The sequence below is a fragment of the Stegostoma tigrinum genome, chromosome 26 (genome assembly GCF_030684315.1).
Source record: "Stegostoma tigrinum isolate sSteTig4 chromosome 26, sSteTig4.hap1, whole genome shotgun sequence".
NCBI lineage: Eukaryota > Metazoa > Chordata > Chondrichthyes > Orectolobiformes > Stegostomatidae > Stegostoma > Stegostoma tigrinum.
In genome coordinates, this window is record NC_081379.1 from 14793773 (window position 1) to 14814553 (window position 20781).

Sequence of the window (20781 nt, forward strand, 5' to 3'; positions counted from 1 at the left end):
AAGTGAAAGAAGGTAAGAAGAAGTTCAAGAACTCTAAAGAAATGTGGTGAAAATGCACAATAAATAGTTGCTTGCATGGAAGTGGGAGATGTGTGAGAAAAATGAAGTTCAGGCTGGTTGTCTGGGGCAGAGAGAAGTTGCATGTATAGGAATGAGATCTCACCTGGAAAGAACTTCAGAATGAGTCAACTTTGGTCTACATCTTTGTGACCCCTACCATGGAGTACCTTGTCGGGAATCCGTTACCTCCTATCCCGTCTGCAGGTTAAAATATGGCCGAATTGGAAGGATAAATTCTATTGCAGGAAATTTGGCTATATATGGCAGTAAACAGAAATGACTTGCTGATCTTGAGTTTTGTATCTGTTCTGCAATCACTATCTGTTCTGCATTAACCACTAATATTTAATAGAAAACACAAGGTTGACCTTCTTTTCTGACCTTTTGCAGTAACTTCTGTTAGGCAGTAATAATCTTACCAGTTGATCTATGTAGGAGGCAGATTGACATTTTTATTGGTATTTATTTGTTGCCTGAAGAGCTGTCTCTTTAGATTTATGGAATTGTCATAATAGACATGAGTTCCAGTTTTGAATGTGAAATCCTCTTTGTTCAACGTGCGTCAGATGTAAATCCATTCTACCACTGATTCCCCAACTGGAATGCTGCAGGGCATGTTAAAATATTGTACAATTTATTGTAAACTTGTTTGTTTTAAAATGTATGAGGTGACTCTCTTGATTTGCTCCTGTTCAAACTTGACTTACTACTTTCATGAGTTCAAAGAGCTACTGCTTGCTACAAATTCTGCTTGGCTATAAAGTCAGTGGCATCAGTAAATTAATGTTTGTTTTAATTTTTTGAAGACATTGATCAGCTATTCATCAGGAAACTCAAAGTTTGTCCCTCAAGGTAAGGGAATGAGTGGCCATTGCACACATCCCTTCAGACTGTTGGGAGAAAATCACAGATAATGTGCTGGACTGTGTGCCTGATTTGTTCAGGATCAAGTATCAAATTGAAACCCAGGCAACACCAGGACATTGCTATTCAATTAGTGATGCACAAATATAACTGAAGTAATATGCCAAATATCATCTGTGTTCAGCAGCTTGAGGCCACCACTGCTTTTATCTTGGGCAGATCATGGTATATTCTAGCTTGCTAACATTTTATGAAGACCTCTTTCTAAGAAGAAGATTGTTACTCTATCACATGTTGTGGTTTTTTTTTTATTTTCCCTCTACCTCAAGTTCCTTTTTGTTTTCTCAGTCTTGATTTTAGATCCTTTGCGCAGAACTATAGACTGTTCTTGGAATGATAAGCTTGGCAGCACTGAGCAATTCATCCATTGAATTAATTATAGATGCTTTTTCCTTAATCTGATGCTGCATTAATGGGAGTGTTGAGAGGAGGCGCCTTAGCTTTGGTGCATTTACTTGAGATGGTGATATTAATCATTTCCTGAATATTTTAAGATTGTAAAACATGGCTGGGGAGACTAAACAAAAATCTAGTGTCTATGTGTGCATATGATTGTAGTTATTGTATTGAATAGAGTAGAATAGAATCCATGCGTTGTATTCTTGGATAGAGAGATGGTTGAGGTATGAAAACAATATGAATGCTGCAATTTTATTAGCTTTGCGCACAAACTTAGGACTTTTTGAAAGCAATTCTCCAACTGGCTAAACTTTAGAGACCCTTAATCTGAATTTGTTTCTCACCACAATTACTGCCCCTCCCAGCCAGATTAATTCTTTTAAATTGCTTCTTATTTTAGAACTTGTTTGGTATGCTGTGTTCTCCAAACTAATGTTGATTATACAGTATGTAACCGTCCCATTCACTGTGGACTGAATTTGGTGACTATCTTTTTTAAATGATTGAAATGTACTGTCTCATACCATTGTGATTTCTTTATCACCAGCATAGTTAACTTATCAGCAAAATCTTATCAGATATTTATGATTTTAAAAAATTAGATATCTGTAACGTGTAAATGTACTGACTTACGATACATAATAAAGCTGTTTAAAACTGGTTTTGAGATTTGAGTGAATCCTGTGGTTGCACATTATATATCTGACCTTGCTAATTTCACACAATTATGTAATTGACCCTGTACAAGAGGAGGCCTTTTGATCCACTGTTTGTGCTAGCTGTCTGAGTGAGCATCTTGCCTAGTGCTATCTCTGACGTAAAGCTGCAGTTCCTTTTTTCTAATAACCGTCTTAATCACCTTTTTGAATGCCTCAACATGTCTCCATTACATTTGGCCAGTGTGATCTCGACCCGAGTCACTCATTGAGTGAAAATGTTTCCCCGTGTCTTTTCGGCTTTTACTAATTACCCTATCCAGACCCATCTGTCATGTTGAATACTTCAGTCTGGTCTCCTGTCAACATCATCCTCAAGGGGAACAGTTCAATCTTCAAGAATCTACCTTGACTGGTTCCAGGGGGAAATTTCAATCAACCCAATGTCTTTAGATCTTTCCTCAAATGCAAAAATAGTGTCTTATACTTTATAGTCGTATTCAATGAAGCCTCGGATTGTGTATGCTTTAATAAGTACTGTCTCAATCTGTCCTGCCATCTTTAATTATTCAGATGTGCACCTGGATTGGGTCTTTAGCTCAGACACTCCCTCTTTAGAGTTGTACTCTCTTCAGTATTGTCCCCAACACTACTCCTGGCGAACTCCATTATCCTTCAGCCTGAAAACGCCCATTAACAACTATTCTGTTTGCTGTCACTCAGTCAATTTCACATCGAAGTTGTTACAGTCCCTTTTTATTGCATGAGCTTAATTCTGCTACCAGTCTGTCAGTTGACATTATTAAACACCTTCCAGAATCAATGTATGCATCAAAAGCATTTCCCTGATAAATCCTGTAACCTCATTTTTAAAAAAAATCCAATAATTGGAACTTTTTTTTAAAGCATCCATGCTGGCTTTCTTTAATTTAACCTTATTTTTCCTCCATTCACTTAATTTTGTCCTGAATACTATTTCCAGAGGATTCCTGGCCATTGGAGTTAAACTGGTCCACAGTTGCTTGTTCAACCTTGCTGAAAAGGTAACCTTTGGACTGTTTCTAACGCAAGGTTATCTATCTGTAGATAGAGACCAGAACTGAACACACTATTCCTGCTGTGGTCTGATTGGTATCTGGCATAGTATTAGCAATACCATGCAATTTTTATCCTCCATTTCCTTTGAAATAAAGACCGATAATTATTTTGCTTCCCTACTGAACTTGTACGCTAGATTTAAGATTTACGCGTGAGGACTCCCAAATTTGTGCTGTAGCTGTTGGTAGTCTTTATATGTTTACATAGTATTCTTCCTGAATTATATGTTCCTCTGCAGAATCTTTGGTCAATCTCACCACTTCTCACCTATTTTTATCATCCACAAACTTGGCAATAGTACATCTGCTTTCCTCATAATTATTAAAATGGTAATAACTTATGGCCCAGCATTAATCCTTGTGGCACTCTAGTTACACCGCCATACTGAAAATAACCTCCCTATCCAACTTGATATTGTAATCCTTAGCAATCCTCTATGCATGCTAATATTACATGAAATTTTATCTTGAGTTACCATGTATTAGGCTATTTAGCAAATGCCTTTGAAGATCTGAATATATTAGCAATATTATCTCCCCCTCTTGTTTGTTACTCACGAAGAATTTGTGAAATCTTCTATAAATGCTGGACTACATGCTTTATAACTAACCTTTTCCTAACAAATCTTAATGAACTGACCTGGTTAATTCTTTTAATTTCCTTTTATTAAATGACTGTTACATTGGCAATTTTCCTGATCATCTGGCACTTCTCCAGCATCTTTAGGATTCTTGGAAGATTACTACCAGTGCATTCACTATTATGTAGTTACCTCCTTTTCAATATCCTATGAGGCATCCAAGCATGTACCAATAGTTGATGTATTTATTTCTTCTCCTGTTGTCCCTTATTTGATATTTTTGGAATGCTGTTAGTGTATTTTATTTTGAAGAATGATGCAAAGTACTTATTTAATCCTGTGATTATTTAGCCAAACCTTGTTCCCCAAGGAGATTTGGATCACATTGTTCTCTCAGATATTTTAAAGAAGCCTTTGCTGGACTTATATTACTTGCAAGTTGCTGTGTTTTTCATATTTTTAAAACTTTCCAAATCCTCTGGCTTACTGCTAATTTTTGCTACATTGTACACTTCTTTCAATTTAATGCTATCTTTAACAGTCTGGTTAACAATAGGGCTTATCCACTTCATAGGACCATTTTTTTTTGAATACACACATTAACACTTTTTAACATGCATTTCAGATTTAAAACAAACTGACCAAGAACTGTTCAAATTTCCAGCCACACGGTAAACCCTGCAGCAACAGCCAGTCTGAATGGTTTTAGCCACACAATTAACACACCAATGTGGTTGTCAAATGCACCTTGGTTAAATCTGAATGATACAAGGTTGTCAATTAATCAAGTGCTTAAGTTTAGAACAAGCTCCACTTGTGTCCATATAAAGTGGGAGTTCACCTTTTGCCATGTGTGTGGAAAATAATAACCCTTTAATTTGATGCTACGTGACTTATTTTGGGCCAAACAGATCACTCTTGGGTGGGAAATTTAGCTTTAGATTTGCAGAAAATGGGAACTGCAGATGCTGGAGAATCTGAGATAACAGTGTGGAGCTGGATGAACACAGCAGGCCAAGCAGCATCTGAGGAGCACAAAAGCTGACATTTCGGGCCTACACCCTTCATCAGAAAAGGAGGGGGAGGCGGATTGAAGGTGAAGAGGAGACAGACAAGTTAGAGAGGCGGGGATGGAGCCTGTAGAGGTGAGTAGAGGTCAGTCCAGGCAGGATGGACAGGTTCAGGGGGTGGGATGAGGCTAGGAGGTAGGGAATGCAAGTGTGGCTTGAGGTGGGAGGAGGGTATGGTGAGAGGAAGAACAGGTTAGGGAGGTGGGGACGAGCTGGGCTGGTTTTGGGATGCAGTGGGTGAGGGGGCGATTTTTGAAGCTGGTGAAATCCACATTGATGCCATTGGGCTGCAGGGTTCCCAAGCAGAATGAGTTACAGTTCCTGCAACCTTTGGGTGGCACAGCAGGAGGCCCAGGATGGGCATGTTGTCTAAGGAATGCGAGGGGGAGTTGAAATGGTTTGCAACTGGGAGGTGCAGTTGTTTGTTGCGAAGCAGTCCCCAAGCCTCCTCATGCCCCCTTCAAGGTGTGGGGGCAAGTGTAGCACTTTCCCCTGCGGTTGCAGGGGAAAGTGCTGGGTGTTGTGGGTTTGGAGCGGACAACAAGGGAGTCCTGGAGAGAGTGGTCTCTCCGGAAGGCAGACCAGGGTGGGGTCGGATTGTAGATGGCGGAACTATCGGAGGATGATTGTGTTGAATCCAGAGGTTGGTGGGGTGGTATGAGAGGACGAGGGGGATTCTCTGAGTGGTTATTGCAGAGGCAGGGTGTGAGGGATGTGTTGCGGGAAATGCGAGAGACAAGGTCGAGGGCGTTGTTGACGACTGCAAGGGGTTGGTGGGGGGGGGGGGGGGGGGAGGAAGTTGCGGTCCTTGAAGAACGAGGACACCTGGGATGTGCGGGAGTGGAATGCCTCATCCTGGGAGCAGATGTGGTGGAGGCGAAGGAATTGGGAATAGAGGAAAGAATTTTTGCAGGAGGATGGGTGCAAGGTGGTATATTCCAGGTAGTTGTGTTCCTGAGATGCTGCTTGGCCTGCTGTGTTCATCCAGCTTCACACTTTATTAGCTGTGGGAGTTGGTGGACTTGAATTGGATATCAGTTGCTAGGTGGCTGCCTGAGATGGACTCGGAGGTCCAGGAAGGGGAGGGATGTGTTGGAGATGATCCAGCTGAACCTGAGGTTGGGTTGGAAGGTGTTGGTGAAGTGGATGAACTGTTCAAACTCCTGTTGGGATCATGAGGCAGCGTCAATACAGTCATCAATGTAACGGAGGAAGAGGTGGGTTTTAGGGCTGGTGTAGATGCACCAGTCCCACTCCACCGACACCCTCACCCGTCTAGCCGACCTCGTCCTCACCCTCAACAACTTCTCTTTTGATTCCACCCACTTCCTACAGACAAAGGGGCCATGGGCCCCAGCTATGCCTGCCTCTTTGTAGGTTACGTGGAACAGTCCCTCTTCCGCACCTAAAAGGGCCCTAAGCCCCACCTCTTCCTCCGTTGCATTGTCTGTATCTGCACTGCCTCATGCTCCCAAGAGGAGCTCCAACAGTTCATCCACTTCATCAATGCCTTCCACCCCAACCTCAAGTTCACCTGGACCATCTCCAACACATCCCTCTTCTTCCTGGACCTCGGTCTCCATCTCAGGCAATCACCGAGCAACCGATATCCATTTCAAGCCCACCGACTCCCACAGCTACCTGGAATACACCTCCTCCCATCCACCTTGCTGCAAAAATTCCATCCCCTATTCCCAATTCCTTCGCCTCCACCGCATCTGCTCCCAGGGTGAGGCATTCCACTCCCGTACATCCCAGGTGTCCTCATTCTTCGAGGACCGCAACTTCCCCACCCCTCACTCCCCCCGGCCCCCACTTGCAGTAGTCGAATGCCCTCGACAGAGTCTCCTGCATTTCCCGTAACTGATCTCTCCACACCCTGTCCCTGCAATAACTGCCAAAAGAGAATCCCCCTCATCCTCACATACCACTCCACCAACCTCCGGGTACAACACACCCTCTGACACTTCCGCCATCTACAATCCGACCCCACCACCAAAGACATTTTTCCCTACCCATTCTTGTCTACCTTCCAGAAAGGCCACTCTCTCCGGGACTCCCTTGTCCGCAACCACATTCCCATCCAACCCCACCACACCTGGCACCTTCCCCTGCAACTGCAGGAAATGCTACACTTGCCCCCACACCATTTTCCTCACCCCCAGGATGACTTTCCACATCAAGCAGATGTTCACCTGCAGATCTGTTGCTGTGGTATATCGCATCTGCTGTATCCGGTGTGGTTTCCTCTTCATTAGGGAAGCCAAGTAGAGGCTTGGGGACCACTTTGTAGAACACCTGTACTCAGCTCACAAGGAACAACTGTGCCTCCCACAACTATGCTACCTGAAGTTTGCAGGAATACCAACTCATCAGACTTGGGAACCCTGCAGCCCAATGGTACCAATGTGGACTTCACAAGCTTCAAAATCTCACCTGCCCCTGCTGCATCCCAAAACCAGCCCAGCTCATCCCTGCCTCCCTAATCTGTTCTTCCTCTCACCTATTCCCCCCTCCCCCTCAAGCCACACCTCCATTCCCTCCTAACCTCACCCTGCCCCTCTCTGAAGAAGGGTCTAGGCCCGAAACGTCAGCTTTTGTGCTCCTGAGATGCTGCTTGACCTGCTGTGTTCATCCAGCCTCACATTTTATTATCCTGCCCCCTTGGTCTGTCTGTCCTCCCCCCCCCCCACCTATACTCACCTCTACAGGCTCCATCCCTGCCCCTTTTAACTTGTCTGTCTCCTCTCTAACATCCACCACCCTATTTATTTCAGAACCCTCTGCCCCTCCCCCTTTTTCTGATGGAAGGTCTAGGCCCAAAATGTCAGCTTTTGTGCTCCTAAGATGCTGCCTGGCCTGCTGTATTCATCCAGCTCCACACTTTGTTAGCTTTAGATTTAACTCTTCTTAGCTAAATTTAAAAAGTAATCGTTCTTCCCTGGTTTAACTGAATGCAACCGAGTTCTTGATGTTACAAGAGTTGCATATTGCACCCCCTTGCATTTCTAATTCCAAATGCCACCTCTTTGCACCAGTGTTACCAAAGTTGATACGTGGCAGATTTCATTGGTTCTGTCAATCATCAGCGTTCTTATCATAAGTTGATTTTGTGCCCTATGCTTTCTGCATTCATAGTACCAGCTACCAGAATAGCATTATCCATCATGAATTTTACCTGTTATCTCCAGCTATGAAGATAGTCTCTTGTTTTACTGTTGTTAACACCTCTACCTTTCCTTAAGTGGCTCAATGGTTAGCACTACTGCCTCTTAGCACCAGAAAACGTTCAGTTTAGCTGGATGAGCTGTACTAAATTGCCCCATAGTGCCCAGAAATGTGCAGGTTGAGTGGCTGGGATGGATGGGCGGGGGGGGGGGGGGGGGGGTCAGTGCAAATCATCGGCCTCTTTCTGCACTGTGGATTCTATGATTCATTTCTACTCATGAATAATGAAAATGTTTTTCCCAGCCCCTCAATGATTAGCCAGAGCTACATTGTTTGTCTCCAATAACAAAATTTCTACCTTTTCAACTGTTCTGGCTTAGTGTTTGAGCACTAGGCAATTGTTTTCAGCAAGCACAATTATTAAGTAGAGGTGTAGTCTCTCAGCTTTGGTATAATCAAAAAGGTTAAGAGGCAACTTAGAGATATACAAGATGATCAGAGGATTAGATAAGGTGGATAGTGAGAGCCTTTTTCCTCCGATGGTGATAGCTAGCACGAGGGGCCATAGCTTTAAATTGAGGGGTGATAGCTATAGGACAGAAGTCAGAGGCAGATTCTTTTACTCAGTAGTAAGGGCATGGAATGCCCTGCCTGCAACAGTAGTAGATCCGTCAACTTTAAGGGCATTTAAATGGTCATTGGATAAACATACAGATGACAATGGAATAGTGTAGGTTAGACGGGCTTCAGATTGTTGTGCCAACCTGTGAAGCCATCGAGGGCTGAAGGGCCTGTACTGTGATAAGTTCTATGCTCCTCCTGTACAAATAGTTAAAGACCAAATCCTGTAGACACATTAGCTCTTGCATTTAGAACAATCTTCCACTGCACCCCAACTTTGTGGGTGAATTTAAGTAAATTGCTTATTCCTAGACTAGTTAATTCTTTAAACTTGACTAAATATTCAATTTTAGTTTACAGGTTTATCTTGAGCATAATCTGATCACCTGACTGCTCACCAACACATTTCACATCAGTAGCCTTAAGTGCTTGGTTTTTTTTAGACCATACCTACTGGCTTCAAGAGTAGGCCATTCCTTCAACAAGATGAATTAAAATGCATTAATCTATTAAAAACACGCAAGAACTTCAGAAAAATCTGTTCGAACTTTTTAATATGAATGTAATTCCCATTCATACATCACTGCTTTAGGTACCAATGCAGACTAGATCAACAATACAGATGATTTTTAGATGCATTCATAAATAATTGCAATAAATATACATCAATAACTGTACAGAGCACATTAACACCTGTATGTTGATATGTCCTTGTAATTTTAAGTTTCTGGTTGCTCTCACTAAAATGGAGCAGTTGTAGCAGCAGATTAACATTACCACAGCCAGGACCACATTACTTTAACAAGGTAGGGACAAAGAGCCCAATCCACACTGGTGTCAGCCTTTTTGGGTGGGAGGACAGACTATGGGATTGTTCAAGCAATAATAGTGATAGGTTTGTTTGTATATAAAAATAACCAGATGTGGTGTTGGTTTTTGTACTCTGAAATCTAAGGTGGTCACATGACTTAAAAATCAGTTCAATACCCTTTGCTTTAGATCTGGTAGTCAAAATTAACTTGCCAATAATGTGGGACAACAACCAAAATTATAGTGCTATCTTAAAAAAGAAGTTAAAACATGGCCAACTTGTTCCTGTATATTGCTGTCATGGATCTAAATATTTTTGCAATCTGTTGAACCTTGGCTTTTTTTTTAAGGTTCATCCGCCAAAGCAACTAAGCTAGCTGAAACATACCTCTTCACAGTTTGACAATTGCACAGTAAGTCTAATTCCAGAATTCTTCTTAACTGTGTGTCTAAGATTATACAAACAACCAGTGTATATAATTTGATAACAAAATTGTGAATCACTCAACAAAAAAAAAACTCCCAGCATCAATACTGGCAGCAGGTCAATGTGCTCTTTGTTTGCCAATAACTAATTACACAAAACCTTCATTCACTCAGTTATTAAGCAGGCCCTTCACTTATATACTTACAGGCTATCTTACCATTGAACAGCAAAAGAAAACAAAATACACTCTGCACCCTTGGATAGTTTATATTACACATTATGTAGTTGGAGGATATGTTTCTTTAAGCCTCCTGCCATAAGCTTTCGGACCATTAAATCTTCTGTATTGCAAAGGGTTGGGATAAATCCAAGATTCACAGGTTTGTACTAAAGATATCCTTACACTGCTTGCCTGACTTGTCTTGTGCTTAGGCCAATATTAACTTGGTTCTACCAATGATAGAATGATGAACCCAAGCAGTTCTGTAACCTCAACTCAATTCGTTAAAATTGGTCCTGATTAATCTCAGGACAGTTTTAAAAGCTACTGTTTTGGGTATTTACTTCCACTGTTATAGGCAATCTTGATAAATTATAGCAAGTTAATGGATATTGTACTAAAACATAAAATCTTCCATTTTTCTTTGCTTGCCAAACTATACACATTTCACAGCTCGTTTTCTTTCCATGAAAATGTGTAATGAAGGAATAGCTACTTTTGAAAGAGATCATTATCCAGTACCAATTTCAAATTTCAGTGAGACTTGAGGGTATGCATGAAATAGCAGTGTCAGATAAACATAACAGAGAAGACTTCTAGAAGTCAAAGGTTGTGTTATGTCAGCTTATTTTCAAGTTTACCTTCATACAACTCTTCATGGCTACCTTTTGCAAACTCAAACATTCTATGGCCTCTATTAATGCAAAATAAAACTACATGTTGTAGGGGATGAGACAGACAAGGGAAAAAAGGGAATGATAATTTGTAGAAATCTGTGTTATCTGAAAACTATGCAGTTAGCAAATACAGCTGTGCATAAATGTGGTACATTCACTATACTCTGTCAAATTGAAGTTTAGGAATTTTAGTGTACATGGAAAAACTCAACACAAACAGTTGACCAATGTGACATAGTCATGTCCATATCCCGTTTGAACATGGAAACATTCTTATTTAAAGTAATCTGGAACCACAGCCTGTGATCTCAACAGCTGTATCTTCAACATACATTTACAATACAGACCTCTCCCTCATTTCAGATTAGATAGAAGTTATGTCACTTCTGTTGTGCACTGTTTAAATATTCTTTAATGTTGGAGTTTTGTTCAGTTTGACTGCATATTGATATTGTTTTACTTTCTCTCTCAACTGAACATAAAATGGCTTGGATAAAACGTGGGTGGCAAATCATGATGCCTGGCCAGTATGTCTGAACAGTATTCTTCTGTAACATTTTGTATCAAAGGTAGCATTTTACAATATGGTTAGCCAATTTGCTGAAGAATGTGCTAGGTGCTTTGTTGCTTTTGTGTTGTTAAGTAGCATAAGAATATTCTGAAATGACTGTAAAGTAAACAAAAAATAAAAAGTATGGATGGAAATTTGTGCATTGGGCTGTGCTGATTTCTTGCCCCACCAATGTAATGCAGGCTATTTGTACTGTAAACCTTAGATCAATCTATAGTAAGATACTTTTATTTAATTAGGATTTATGCGGCTGCATTTCAACTTTAATACAGAAAATTTAAAATGAGTTGAGGGGACGAGACTTTCTGATGCAGTGGTTTAGGGTTACAGTTCTGTGACATGACATTCTTACCCAGGCAGTGGCCAGACATTTCATGTTGGGACGAGAGAGAAATACAATGGAGTTCAGAAATAACTCTACTACACTCAATTTCAGCTACTTGTCCACGCACTGAGTTGGGAAGTGTGTTCCACAAGGGAAAATGAACCTGCAATGATCAGAAACTGACCTCTGACACAAAACAGCTTTACAGATAACTGTATCCCCCTCTTAATACCAAGCTCTTGGGTTTTGTCAGAAGGAAATGAGATATCTAATAAATTATGTTACCCAAAGCACGAAGGCTACTTCATAAGCACCGACAGACCAGTGGCATAGAACTTTACAAGAAAATATTTGCAGACATAAACTTCCTGTCAGCATGACAAAATCCTAAAAAATTAAAAGGACAGCTGAGTATTTTCATGGCAAAGCAGGCATCTGTTGATATGCTGATCCAATATTCAAGTAGTACACTCAACCTTGTCTTTTTGTGAAGGAGCAAAGGGAAATAGACTGGGTCACATGATTCATTTAAATCCACCTACAACTAGAAGATTAATTGCCGGTTAGGTGGAGGTATGCCTTTCTGTACACCGACGATCACAACACTAACTTCGGAGCATTTAAATTCTGTAGCACACTTGTGCGCAGATATGGTCACTAGACATTTTAGAAGCCAAAGCTGATCTGGAAGAGATGTCTAATTTTGGGTAGGTGTTCCCATGTGTGTGCCTGTGCACAAGGAAAAAATAAATTTTCTTTCATGAGAACATGAAAGTTAAAATGCTGCTCCAAAGTTGAGACCACAGAGTATAAAAACAGTTAGATCCTACAATAAACTATTATCCTGTTTGACCACAAGCATTTGTGTTTTAAAGGTACAGTAACATACACCGCTGTAGTGGTAAAAGCACCGTACACTCTTGGAATAGCTGTTTGACAAGACAGCAACACATCATTCTCAGTCCATCAATAGAAATGGAAATTTACAAAAAGACAGTTTGCATCGATGTGGAAGCATTCTGCTTGTGACAGGTTCAGGAGGAAATGCTCCTGACTGCAGCGTGGATTTCCATCTGGCTTCCACCTCAATTCCTTTTCTTACAAGTAGGGTCAAGGAGGTCCTCAGGCATCACCATTTGTTGCAAAAGGATCTGGGAATGCCAGTTGTCTCCTGCTCAGCCGCTGAGAGGGTCTTCACGGTAATGGATAGCATAGCGCAGCTTTTCCAGCATGATATCAAGTGAGGAATACTGAGGAAGTTTGATCATAAACATACAGGTTTCTACTCTAATGTATCGAGAATCTGGTGAACCTGAATAGGAAGGGAGAAATTGACAAACTAAAAACGAGGCTCTCATTCCCAACAGTGTATATATAAGGAGGCAGATGTTATTTGGTTTTGTTGATAAACAAAGTTTGTTGAAGCATGCACGCATCAGGCAAATCGTAAGAATAGCAGCAAGGGGTAAAACCAATATTTACACTGCATGAGACGAGAATTCTTTTTGGGTGGCAAGTGGTTTCTGTGTAGAGGTGTTGCTATAGAGAATGCACACACTAATGCGAATTAACACAACTGCAAGGCTTAGCTTAAATTTTAAACCAAACAGATTGACCGATTGGTTAGAGTATTATCGCCCTGAGAAATGGCCCAGCGTATGGCTGTCACCTAACTTGGTGAGCTGAAACAGGCACAGTCCCCAACGTTCCCGATACCATACATGTTGTTACAGAATGGACAATTAGCCCGTTGCCAACAAGACTACTCTCAAACTAGCTGCTTGGAAGGTTGCTTGTAATTTTTATTTCCACTCTAGTGGGAACTGCCTTTTCTTTCATTCAACATCATTCTATATAGTGTAACAGCTCAATTTCGCAATTTCTGGCTGCCGGCAAGATTAGTTAATTTGTGTTTCAATTGTTATTACTTCCATACAACTGGATCAAAGAATTCTTAAGGTACTGTCTTCCTGGCTCTGCTAAAAATATTTAGTGTTAGTGTTGGATGCAGATATGCACATCCTACCCAGGCTTTTTAATGGTTTGTTAGGACTATTTTAGAAAGAGGAATTGAATTCTTGAAGACAATCCAGATTTCTTTTCCCAAAAACTAGTTTTCAAATGTTACTGGCACAGTGTTCCAGCTCAGCAGTTTACAGCTATACCTCAAGTTCGTAATGCAAGTTAGACCCTCAGGCAGAGATACAGAATGTTTGCACTTTTGTTATGCAATGATGATTAAAAAAATCTGGAAAGCAAACTAGCCTCTGACATACAGTTGTATCACCACATGGAAGGCTATACTTCGATCGTCTTAGCTGCTGCATGGTGAAAATTATAGGGAAAGAAAAGGTTTCGTCTACTGTGATAGAACTGAAAGGACTAATTGTAATATTATCACAAAGAGAGAACTCTCTAGATTACCTGCAGCTCCATCAGGAGGAGCAATCTTCATAGGATATGGTGGAACATGGGCCGTATCAGGGCCCCCATCTTTGCAGGGACAAGTAAATGGTATTCGTTCCTGGTTACAGGCAAACTTGATGAATTTACATAGTTCCTCTTGAGTAAACATCTCTAACGCTGCCCAGAAGAATTCAATATGCTGATCAGTTTCCATCAGTCCCACCTGGTACATGGTGTGAGCCTGGATAACAGAGTGGAGGGCAAAAGAAAGAGACACATGTATGCTCATAACTGACAATACAAAAAAAATTCAACGAGTTACTGTTTCCTTATAAGCAAGTCAAACAGCTTACTGTGGCTAGAAATGGGCTTGCCAATTGTGAGGTTACTTTTCTCCAGAATGAGCGGGACACACTCATTAGCATTTCATGCTTGAATGTTCAAATATTCTTTGACTCTTCAACTATTAAAATGAAAGATACTTCCAGCTGTTCTTACAGTCAGGAAATGCTTAGACTGAATCTACCATAAGCTTGGAACGATATGCCTGTAAGTGGAGTTGCACTGAGCATACTTGTTGACTGTGAATTTACTCGCAATGGTTTTCACACTACTCCAAATTTCCAGTTCTACTAACCAGTACATTACTTCAAATTCAGTTACAAAAAGCCAGGTTTCATGCTAGTCAAATGCATTTCAATTCAGATTCTTAAGAGTAAGAAATTGTAGCATTGTCCAAATTGGTTAGTCTTCTGAAAAAAAGAAAATTATAAGCAGCGATCATTTATCTATGTCAGGGCTGTGGGCAGAATTGCTGGCAGTAGAGTAATGTTAAGTTTGTAAAATCTAAATAACATTGTTTTTGGTTTCAACTCCTTCTGCAGTATAAATTAGATGATTTTGAATAATGTGCTGCAACGGAACAGGTTAAGAGAAACATGGTCCATTGATGCAGAGATAGTAGGAAATGCCAATGCTGGAGAATCTAAAGTAAGATGGTGTACAGTTGGACAAACACAGCAGGCCAAGCAGCATCAGAAGAGCAGGAAAGCTCACGTTTCTGAAGGAGGGTCTCGACCCAAAATGTCAACTTTCCCGCTCGGCCCGTGTTCATCCACCTCTACACGTTGTTATCTAAGGTCCATTGACGATTAGTTTCTCAGCCTAGTTTACAGAACTTCAGGATGATTAATACCTTTAGAAACTCCAAGTTTATGTAGGGCAGACCACATGTCCTCAACTCCATTTCAAGTGGTGTTGGTAATGTCAAAAGCTGCAAGGGAATAATAGAGCCAAGCCCTGCACGCACTGCAGTCATGCAGTCAGTGTTCTCAATCTCTTGTAGCCTCAGGTTGCGGATTGCTGAAGCATACGCATCTTTATTATCCCACCTGTAGAAAATAAAATTCGGGCTTGACGTATAACTTCAGGAAATAAAATGATACACTAATTGCTCAACACTATTTACTAAATATAAAAGGATGGACAGTACAGTTTGGGAAGAAGGCGGCTGAATGGAGTTTGAAGCTTGGTCCATTTTTCTTGAAAAGAAGCTTTCTCTTCGACGTGCTCAGGTCTGTATGTGAACTGTTACCACTTGGTTGAAAGAATATTATTTATCAAAAAAACCTGATTTTGAAGCATTTGGATTTTAAAATACTGGCACATGAATACTGGTTTATCTTTGTGAAGAGGTTTAACACTTAACTAGCTCAGACTTTCTGGAACTGACTTTAAACCAGGATGTGTCACCTGGTTTGTTAATGAAAGTTTGTTTACATTGTTGAGGTTATGAATAGAGAGAGAAAACATTAAGCAATTAGCTCAGCTGAATTTAGATAGAACATTTAAAAAAAGTTCAAAAGCTTTTGAAGGGTAAAGATCATTTAAGATTAAGCAAGTTACTGACCTTGATTATACAACATCTGCTTCTACTTAAATTTCATGTCTCTCGACTCTTCCACTCTGTGGATTATTATGCTGCTGGCCCAAGAAACTGCACTGCAGCGGTAGCAAGTTTCTTTAGCTAGGTGTCAAGAATTGCTAGATCTGATGCATACCTACTGATGCCATCCTTTTCTTAGATCACTGAGGTAGAACCAAATCGTTTACAACCCCGGTGTCATATTTGACCCTGAGATCAGTTTCTCACATGTCCACACCCTTAGCAGAAGTGCCTTCTTTCACCTCTGGAGAACTGCCCCTTTGCCTCTCCTATCCCAGTGCAGATATTATTAAACACCTCATTCATTCCATGGTTACCCAGACTAATGTAAATATTTCTTGATTGGCTTTCTTATATTTTCTCCTTAATATTGAGTTCATCAAAAAATTCTGTTACTCATATCCTGACCCACATTGGGGCCCTTTCACAGAATACTTCCATACTCCATGATCTGCACTGGTCTTGGTTTAGCAATTTCAAAATGTGGTTTCCTGTTTTCAAATTCAGGTGTGATGGAATACACTCCACTTCCTTGGATGCAGCTCCAACTTGAGAAGTTTGACACCATTCAGGACAAGGCTGCTTGCTTAACTGGCGCACCATCCACCTTCAGTGTTCATTCCCTTATTGACTGATGTACAGTGACAGTAGTATATACCATCTACAAGAGGTACTGCAGATAAGCACAAATGCTTCTTCTCTGATAGCACTTTCCAAAACAAGAGGCATTTACCCTAGAAGGGCAATGGGCAGCAGGTACATGGGAATACCACCATATGCAAATTTCCCTTTAAGTCACAATACTACCCCAACTTGGAACCAAGCTGGTGCTCATTCATGATTACTACTTCAAAATCTTCAAACTCCCTTTCCAACAGCCTCTCCACAAGCACTTCAACAGCTCAAGGTAGCAGCTCAACATCACTTTCTCAATGTTGGCCTCACTGGCAACAGCCGCATTCCACAAATCAATAAAAACAAAAAGTCTTCCATGACCTCTCACTCTCCTACCCATGTAACCTCCTCCCATCTGGTCAAATCTCTGCGCTTGTGAAATTCAGGTCTCCCAATTAATCCACATTTGGTGGTGTGTCTTTACCTGACTTGGCCCTTGAATTCCATCCTTAAAAATTTTTTCCTCCCCTCCTTTTGATGCTTTATAAAAGCCATTTCTTCCAGCAAGTTATTGGACTTATCAACTGGCTGTAGCCTAAATTTGTTTGATTGTTGCTCTTTTAAAGCGATCTTGGATGTTTTAGTGCTAAAGGCATGATAGAAATGCAAATTGTTTTTTCGCTGATGCCAGAGAGTAAGCTTCTTGTGATTTTTCTGATTGAAATATAATTTATTGAGTGTACAGGCTGTTTGTGGAGAGAAAAAATACACACCCCTACATTTTCAAAAATATTTCAGATGCTGAAAATTATTTCCTATTTCACTCAGTGAGCACCAAATCCAGCCATAAAAAATTTAAATTTAGATTTGTAATTCCTATCCTCTTCTCTATCTTGCTTCAAATTCCCACTGCCTTCAGGATAAAATCCTGTACTACTCCTGAGCTCTCGATGAGGCTAATTTGCAAAAAGTGACTCAGTTGGTTTTCCATACCTTTGATTTGCAAGACTTGGGGCCTGAAGCTAGTACTTTAACCCATTCCATTTGTGATCAAAGCAGAGACAGGTGATGTATACTTTATCATTTACTTACATAACAGTGATATTCTTGCCCCCAGGACATAGCTCCACTTCCTCGCCTGTCATGGTGATGTAACTGAACTTACAACAGGGCTTGTTGGGAGATTCAGGGCTCTCTGTGGTTAGGTGATGTGATGTTACTTCAGCACACAGTGCCTCAAGTTCTGGCTCATTATTAACCTGGAATTACAAGAATCACATGAACCCCAATCCCAACTCTGAAGGATCATGGAAAACAGTCCACATCAGACCTCCTTTAATAAATTACCTCAAATATCAAATGCACTTTATATGATGCTCACATCACAAGACCTAAAAACTCATGGTAGGCCAGTGAAGAAAGTGGAAACTCAGTCCCAAGTTTTGACAAAGTGGATGGAGGGACAATAGTATTAACCTTCTGACAGCCAATCAGTGAAATTTTACTCAGTTTTAGATTTATTCACAAAGTGAAACATTACAAACTTATAGCTCAAAAAAATACAAACTGTTGCCAGAACCAAGTAGTGTTTGTTTACGTGTGCTCAATTATCTGATGAATTTCACCTTTATACCCCTAACCTTAATTTGTACAATGAATTGATTTTTTTTGGGGTGGGTGTAGGGGAGGAGGAAAATACTCAATGCTTCACGTACAAACGAAATTCATTCTATAATCTAGATTTGCAGAAGTCAAAATGTTTCAATAAAGTGGCTAGATCAATGGGATCCAAAGAACAAGTCTTATCAGGCCCAGAACATAAACTGTTTTTCTCTCTCCACAGTTTCTCCAACATTCTTTGTGCTTATTGTTAGTTCGGCTGGAGAAGGGGAAGACAGTATGAAATCTGAAAACTCAAACATACATACATACTGAATGACTTACAGTCTCAAACTTCTTGATGTAATTGTAGGTCAAGATGTCAACCTCTTGCAGATCATACTCTGGATCCAGTGGTTCGCCAACTAGAGTCTTCCAAAATGTTGGGAGGAGATCAAGAGGGAGTGGGACGTCTGCTCGGATAGCAGTTCCGAGTAATTGGCCAAAGAAGTGTAGCAGTTGCTCCTCAGTATATGTTATTGGGCCAGGAGTCAGGATGTACTTGCCCTAAAAACATGTTTAACCAGACATAAAATAGATATATGATATCCTTTGTCTGAAAATCTACGAGTCTCAACATTACTAGTTTCGCTTTAACTATAAATTATCTGTAGGAGAACGTCCAGTGTTGCCAATTTTTTTTTGTACCTTTTATCTGTAGGAATCATAAACCCACTACAGCCAATACAATGGGACATAATGCGTTACACTAATTTCTTCGGTTTAAAATTGATGGATCCCTGATCACCAGTTCTTCACTTTGTTTTAAGCCACTTAATATCATTCCCTTTAGATGCATTCATCAATTTCATCTGTGGTTACAACTGAAATATTTTCACTGGGGTCAGTGGCACTAGGTTATGTACAGGAGAATTTGTACTGGGAGAATCCATTGTCCCCATTCCTGCTTAATATCCACTGTCTCTTGAGAAGTAAACACAGGCAAGCACAGGTACAAGTATTGATGTCATCCCAATTTGGCCGAATTTACTTCCCGAATAAGACCATAAGACATACGAGTGGAAGGAAGGCCATTCGGCCCATCGAGTCCACTCCGCCATCTAATCATGGCCGATGGGCATTTCAACTCCACTTCCCTGCACTCTCCCCATAGCCCTTGATTCCTTGTGAGATCAAGAATTTATTGATCTCTGCCTTGAAGACATTTAATGTCCTGGCCTCCACTGCATTCCGTGGCAATGAATTCCACAGGTCCACCACTCTCTGGCTGAAGAAATGTCTCCTCATTTCAGTTTTAAATTTACCCCCTCTAATTCTAAGGCTGTGCCTATGGGTTCTAGTCTCCCTGCCTAACGGAAACAACTTCCCAGCATCCACCCTTTCTAAGCCACACATTATCTTGTAAGTTTTTATTAGATCTCTCCTCAACCTCTAATGAATACAATGGCAGGATCCTTAGCCGTTCATTGTACGTTAAACCTACCATTCCAGGGATCATCCGCGTGCATCTCCGCTAGACACGCTCCTGCACCAATTACGTCCTTCCTGAGGTGTGGGGCCCAAAATTGGACACAGAATTCTAAATGGGGCCTAACTAGAGCTTTATAAAGCCTCAGACGCACATCGCTGCTTTCATATTCCAATCCTCTTGAGATAAACAACAACATTACATTCGCTTTCTTAATTACGGACTTTACCTGCAAGTTAACCTTTAGAGAGAATCCTGGACCAACACATTCAGATCCCTTTGTACTTCTGCTTTACGTATTTTCCCACCTTTTAGAAAATAGTCCACCCTGTGTTCTTTTTTCCAAACTGCAAAACCTCACGTTTACTCACGTTGAATTTCATCAGCCATTTCCTGGACCACTCTCCTAAACTGTCTAAATCTTTTTGCAGCCTCCCCCACCTCCTCAGTACTACCTGCCTGTCCACCTATCTTCGTGTCATTGGTAAACTTTGCCAGAATGCCCCCAGTCCCTTCATCCAGATCATTAATATATAAAGTGAACAGCTGCAGCCCCAACACTGAACCCTGCGGGACACCACTTGTCACCAGTTGTCATTCCAAAACAAAAGAGCCTTTTATCCCAACTCTCTGCCTTCTGTCAGACAGCCAATCCTCAATCCAAACCAGTTGCTCACCTCAAACACCATGGGCCCACACCTTATTCAGCAGCCTCCCGTGAGACACCTTATCAAAGGCCTTTTGGAAGTCTAGATACATAACATCTACTGGGTTTCCCTGGCCTAACATACTTGTTACGTCTTCAAAGAATTCTAACAGGTTTGTCAGGCACGACCTCCCCTTACTAAATCCATGCTGACTTGTCCTAATCCGACCCCGCACTTCCAAGAATTTAGAAATCTCATCCTTAACAATGGATTCTAGAATTTTACCAACAACCGAGGTTAGGCTAATCGGCCTGTAATTTTCCATCTTTTGTCTTGATCCTTTCTTAAACATGGGGGTTACAACAGCAATTTTCCAATCATCAGGGACTTTCCCAGACTCCAGTGACTTTTGAAAGATCACGACCAAAGCCTCCACTATTTCTTCAGCCTCCCTCAGAACTCTAGGATGTAGCC

The 20781-nt window shown here is 41.0% G+C and overlaps 1 protein-coding gene across 6 annotated transcripts in view; it reads right to left on the bottom strand.

Moving 5' to 3' along the window:
* Window positions 1-9113: 9113 nt before the first annotated feature.
* Window positions 9114-20781, bottom strand: part of LOC125464301 (probable E3 ubiquitin-protein ligase HECTD4) — a 284911-nt gene continuing 273243 nt past the window's right edge. For all 6 annotated transcript variants that reach the window (XM_059654988.1, XM_059654987.1, XM_059654990.1 and 3 more), the window contains 5 exons: window positions 18517-18738; window positions 17665-17831; window positions 15208-15403; window positions 14031-14253; window positions 9114-12918 (listed from right to left, as the gene is read on the bottom strand). In XM_059654988.1, coding sequence (XP_059510971.1) covers window positions 12782-12918; window positions 14031-14253; window positions 15208-15403; window positions 17665-17831; window positions 18517-18738 — 945 coding nt within the window. In that variant the 3' untranslated portion in view covers window positions 9114-12781. The remainder of the gene's footprint in view (window positions 12919-14030; window positions 14254-15207; window positions 15404-17664; window positions 17832-18516; window positions 18739-20781) is intronic.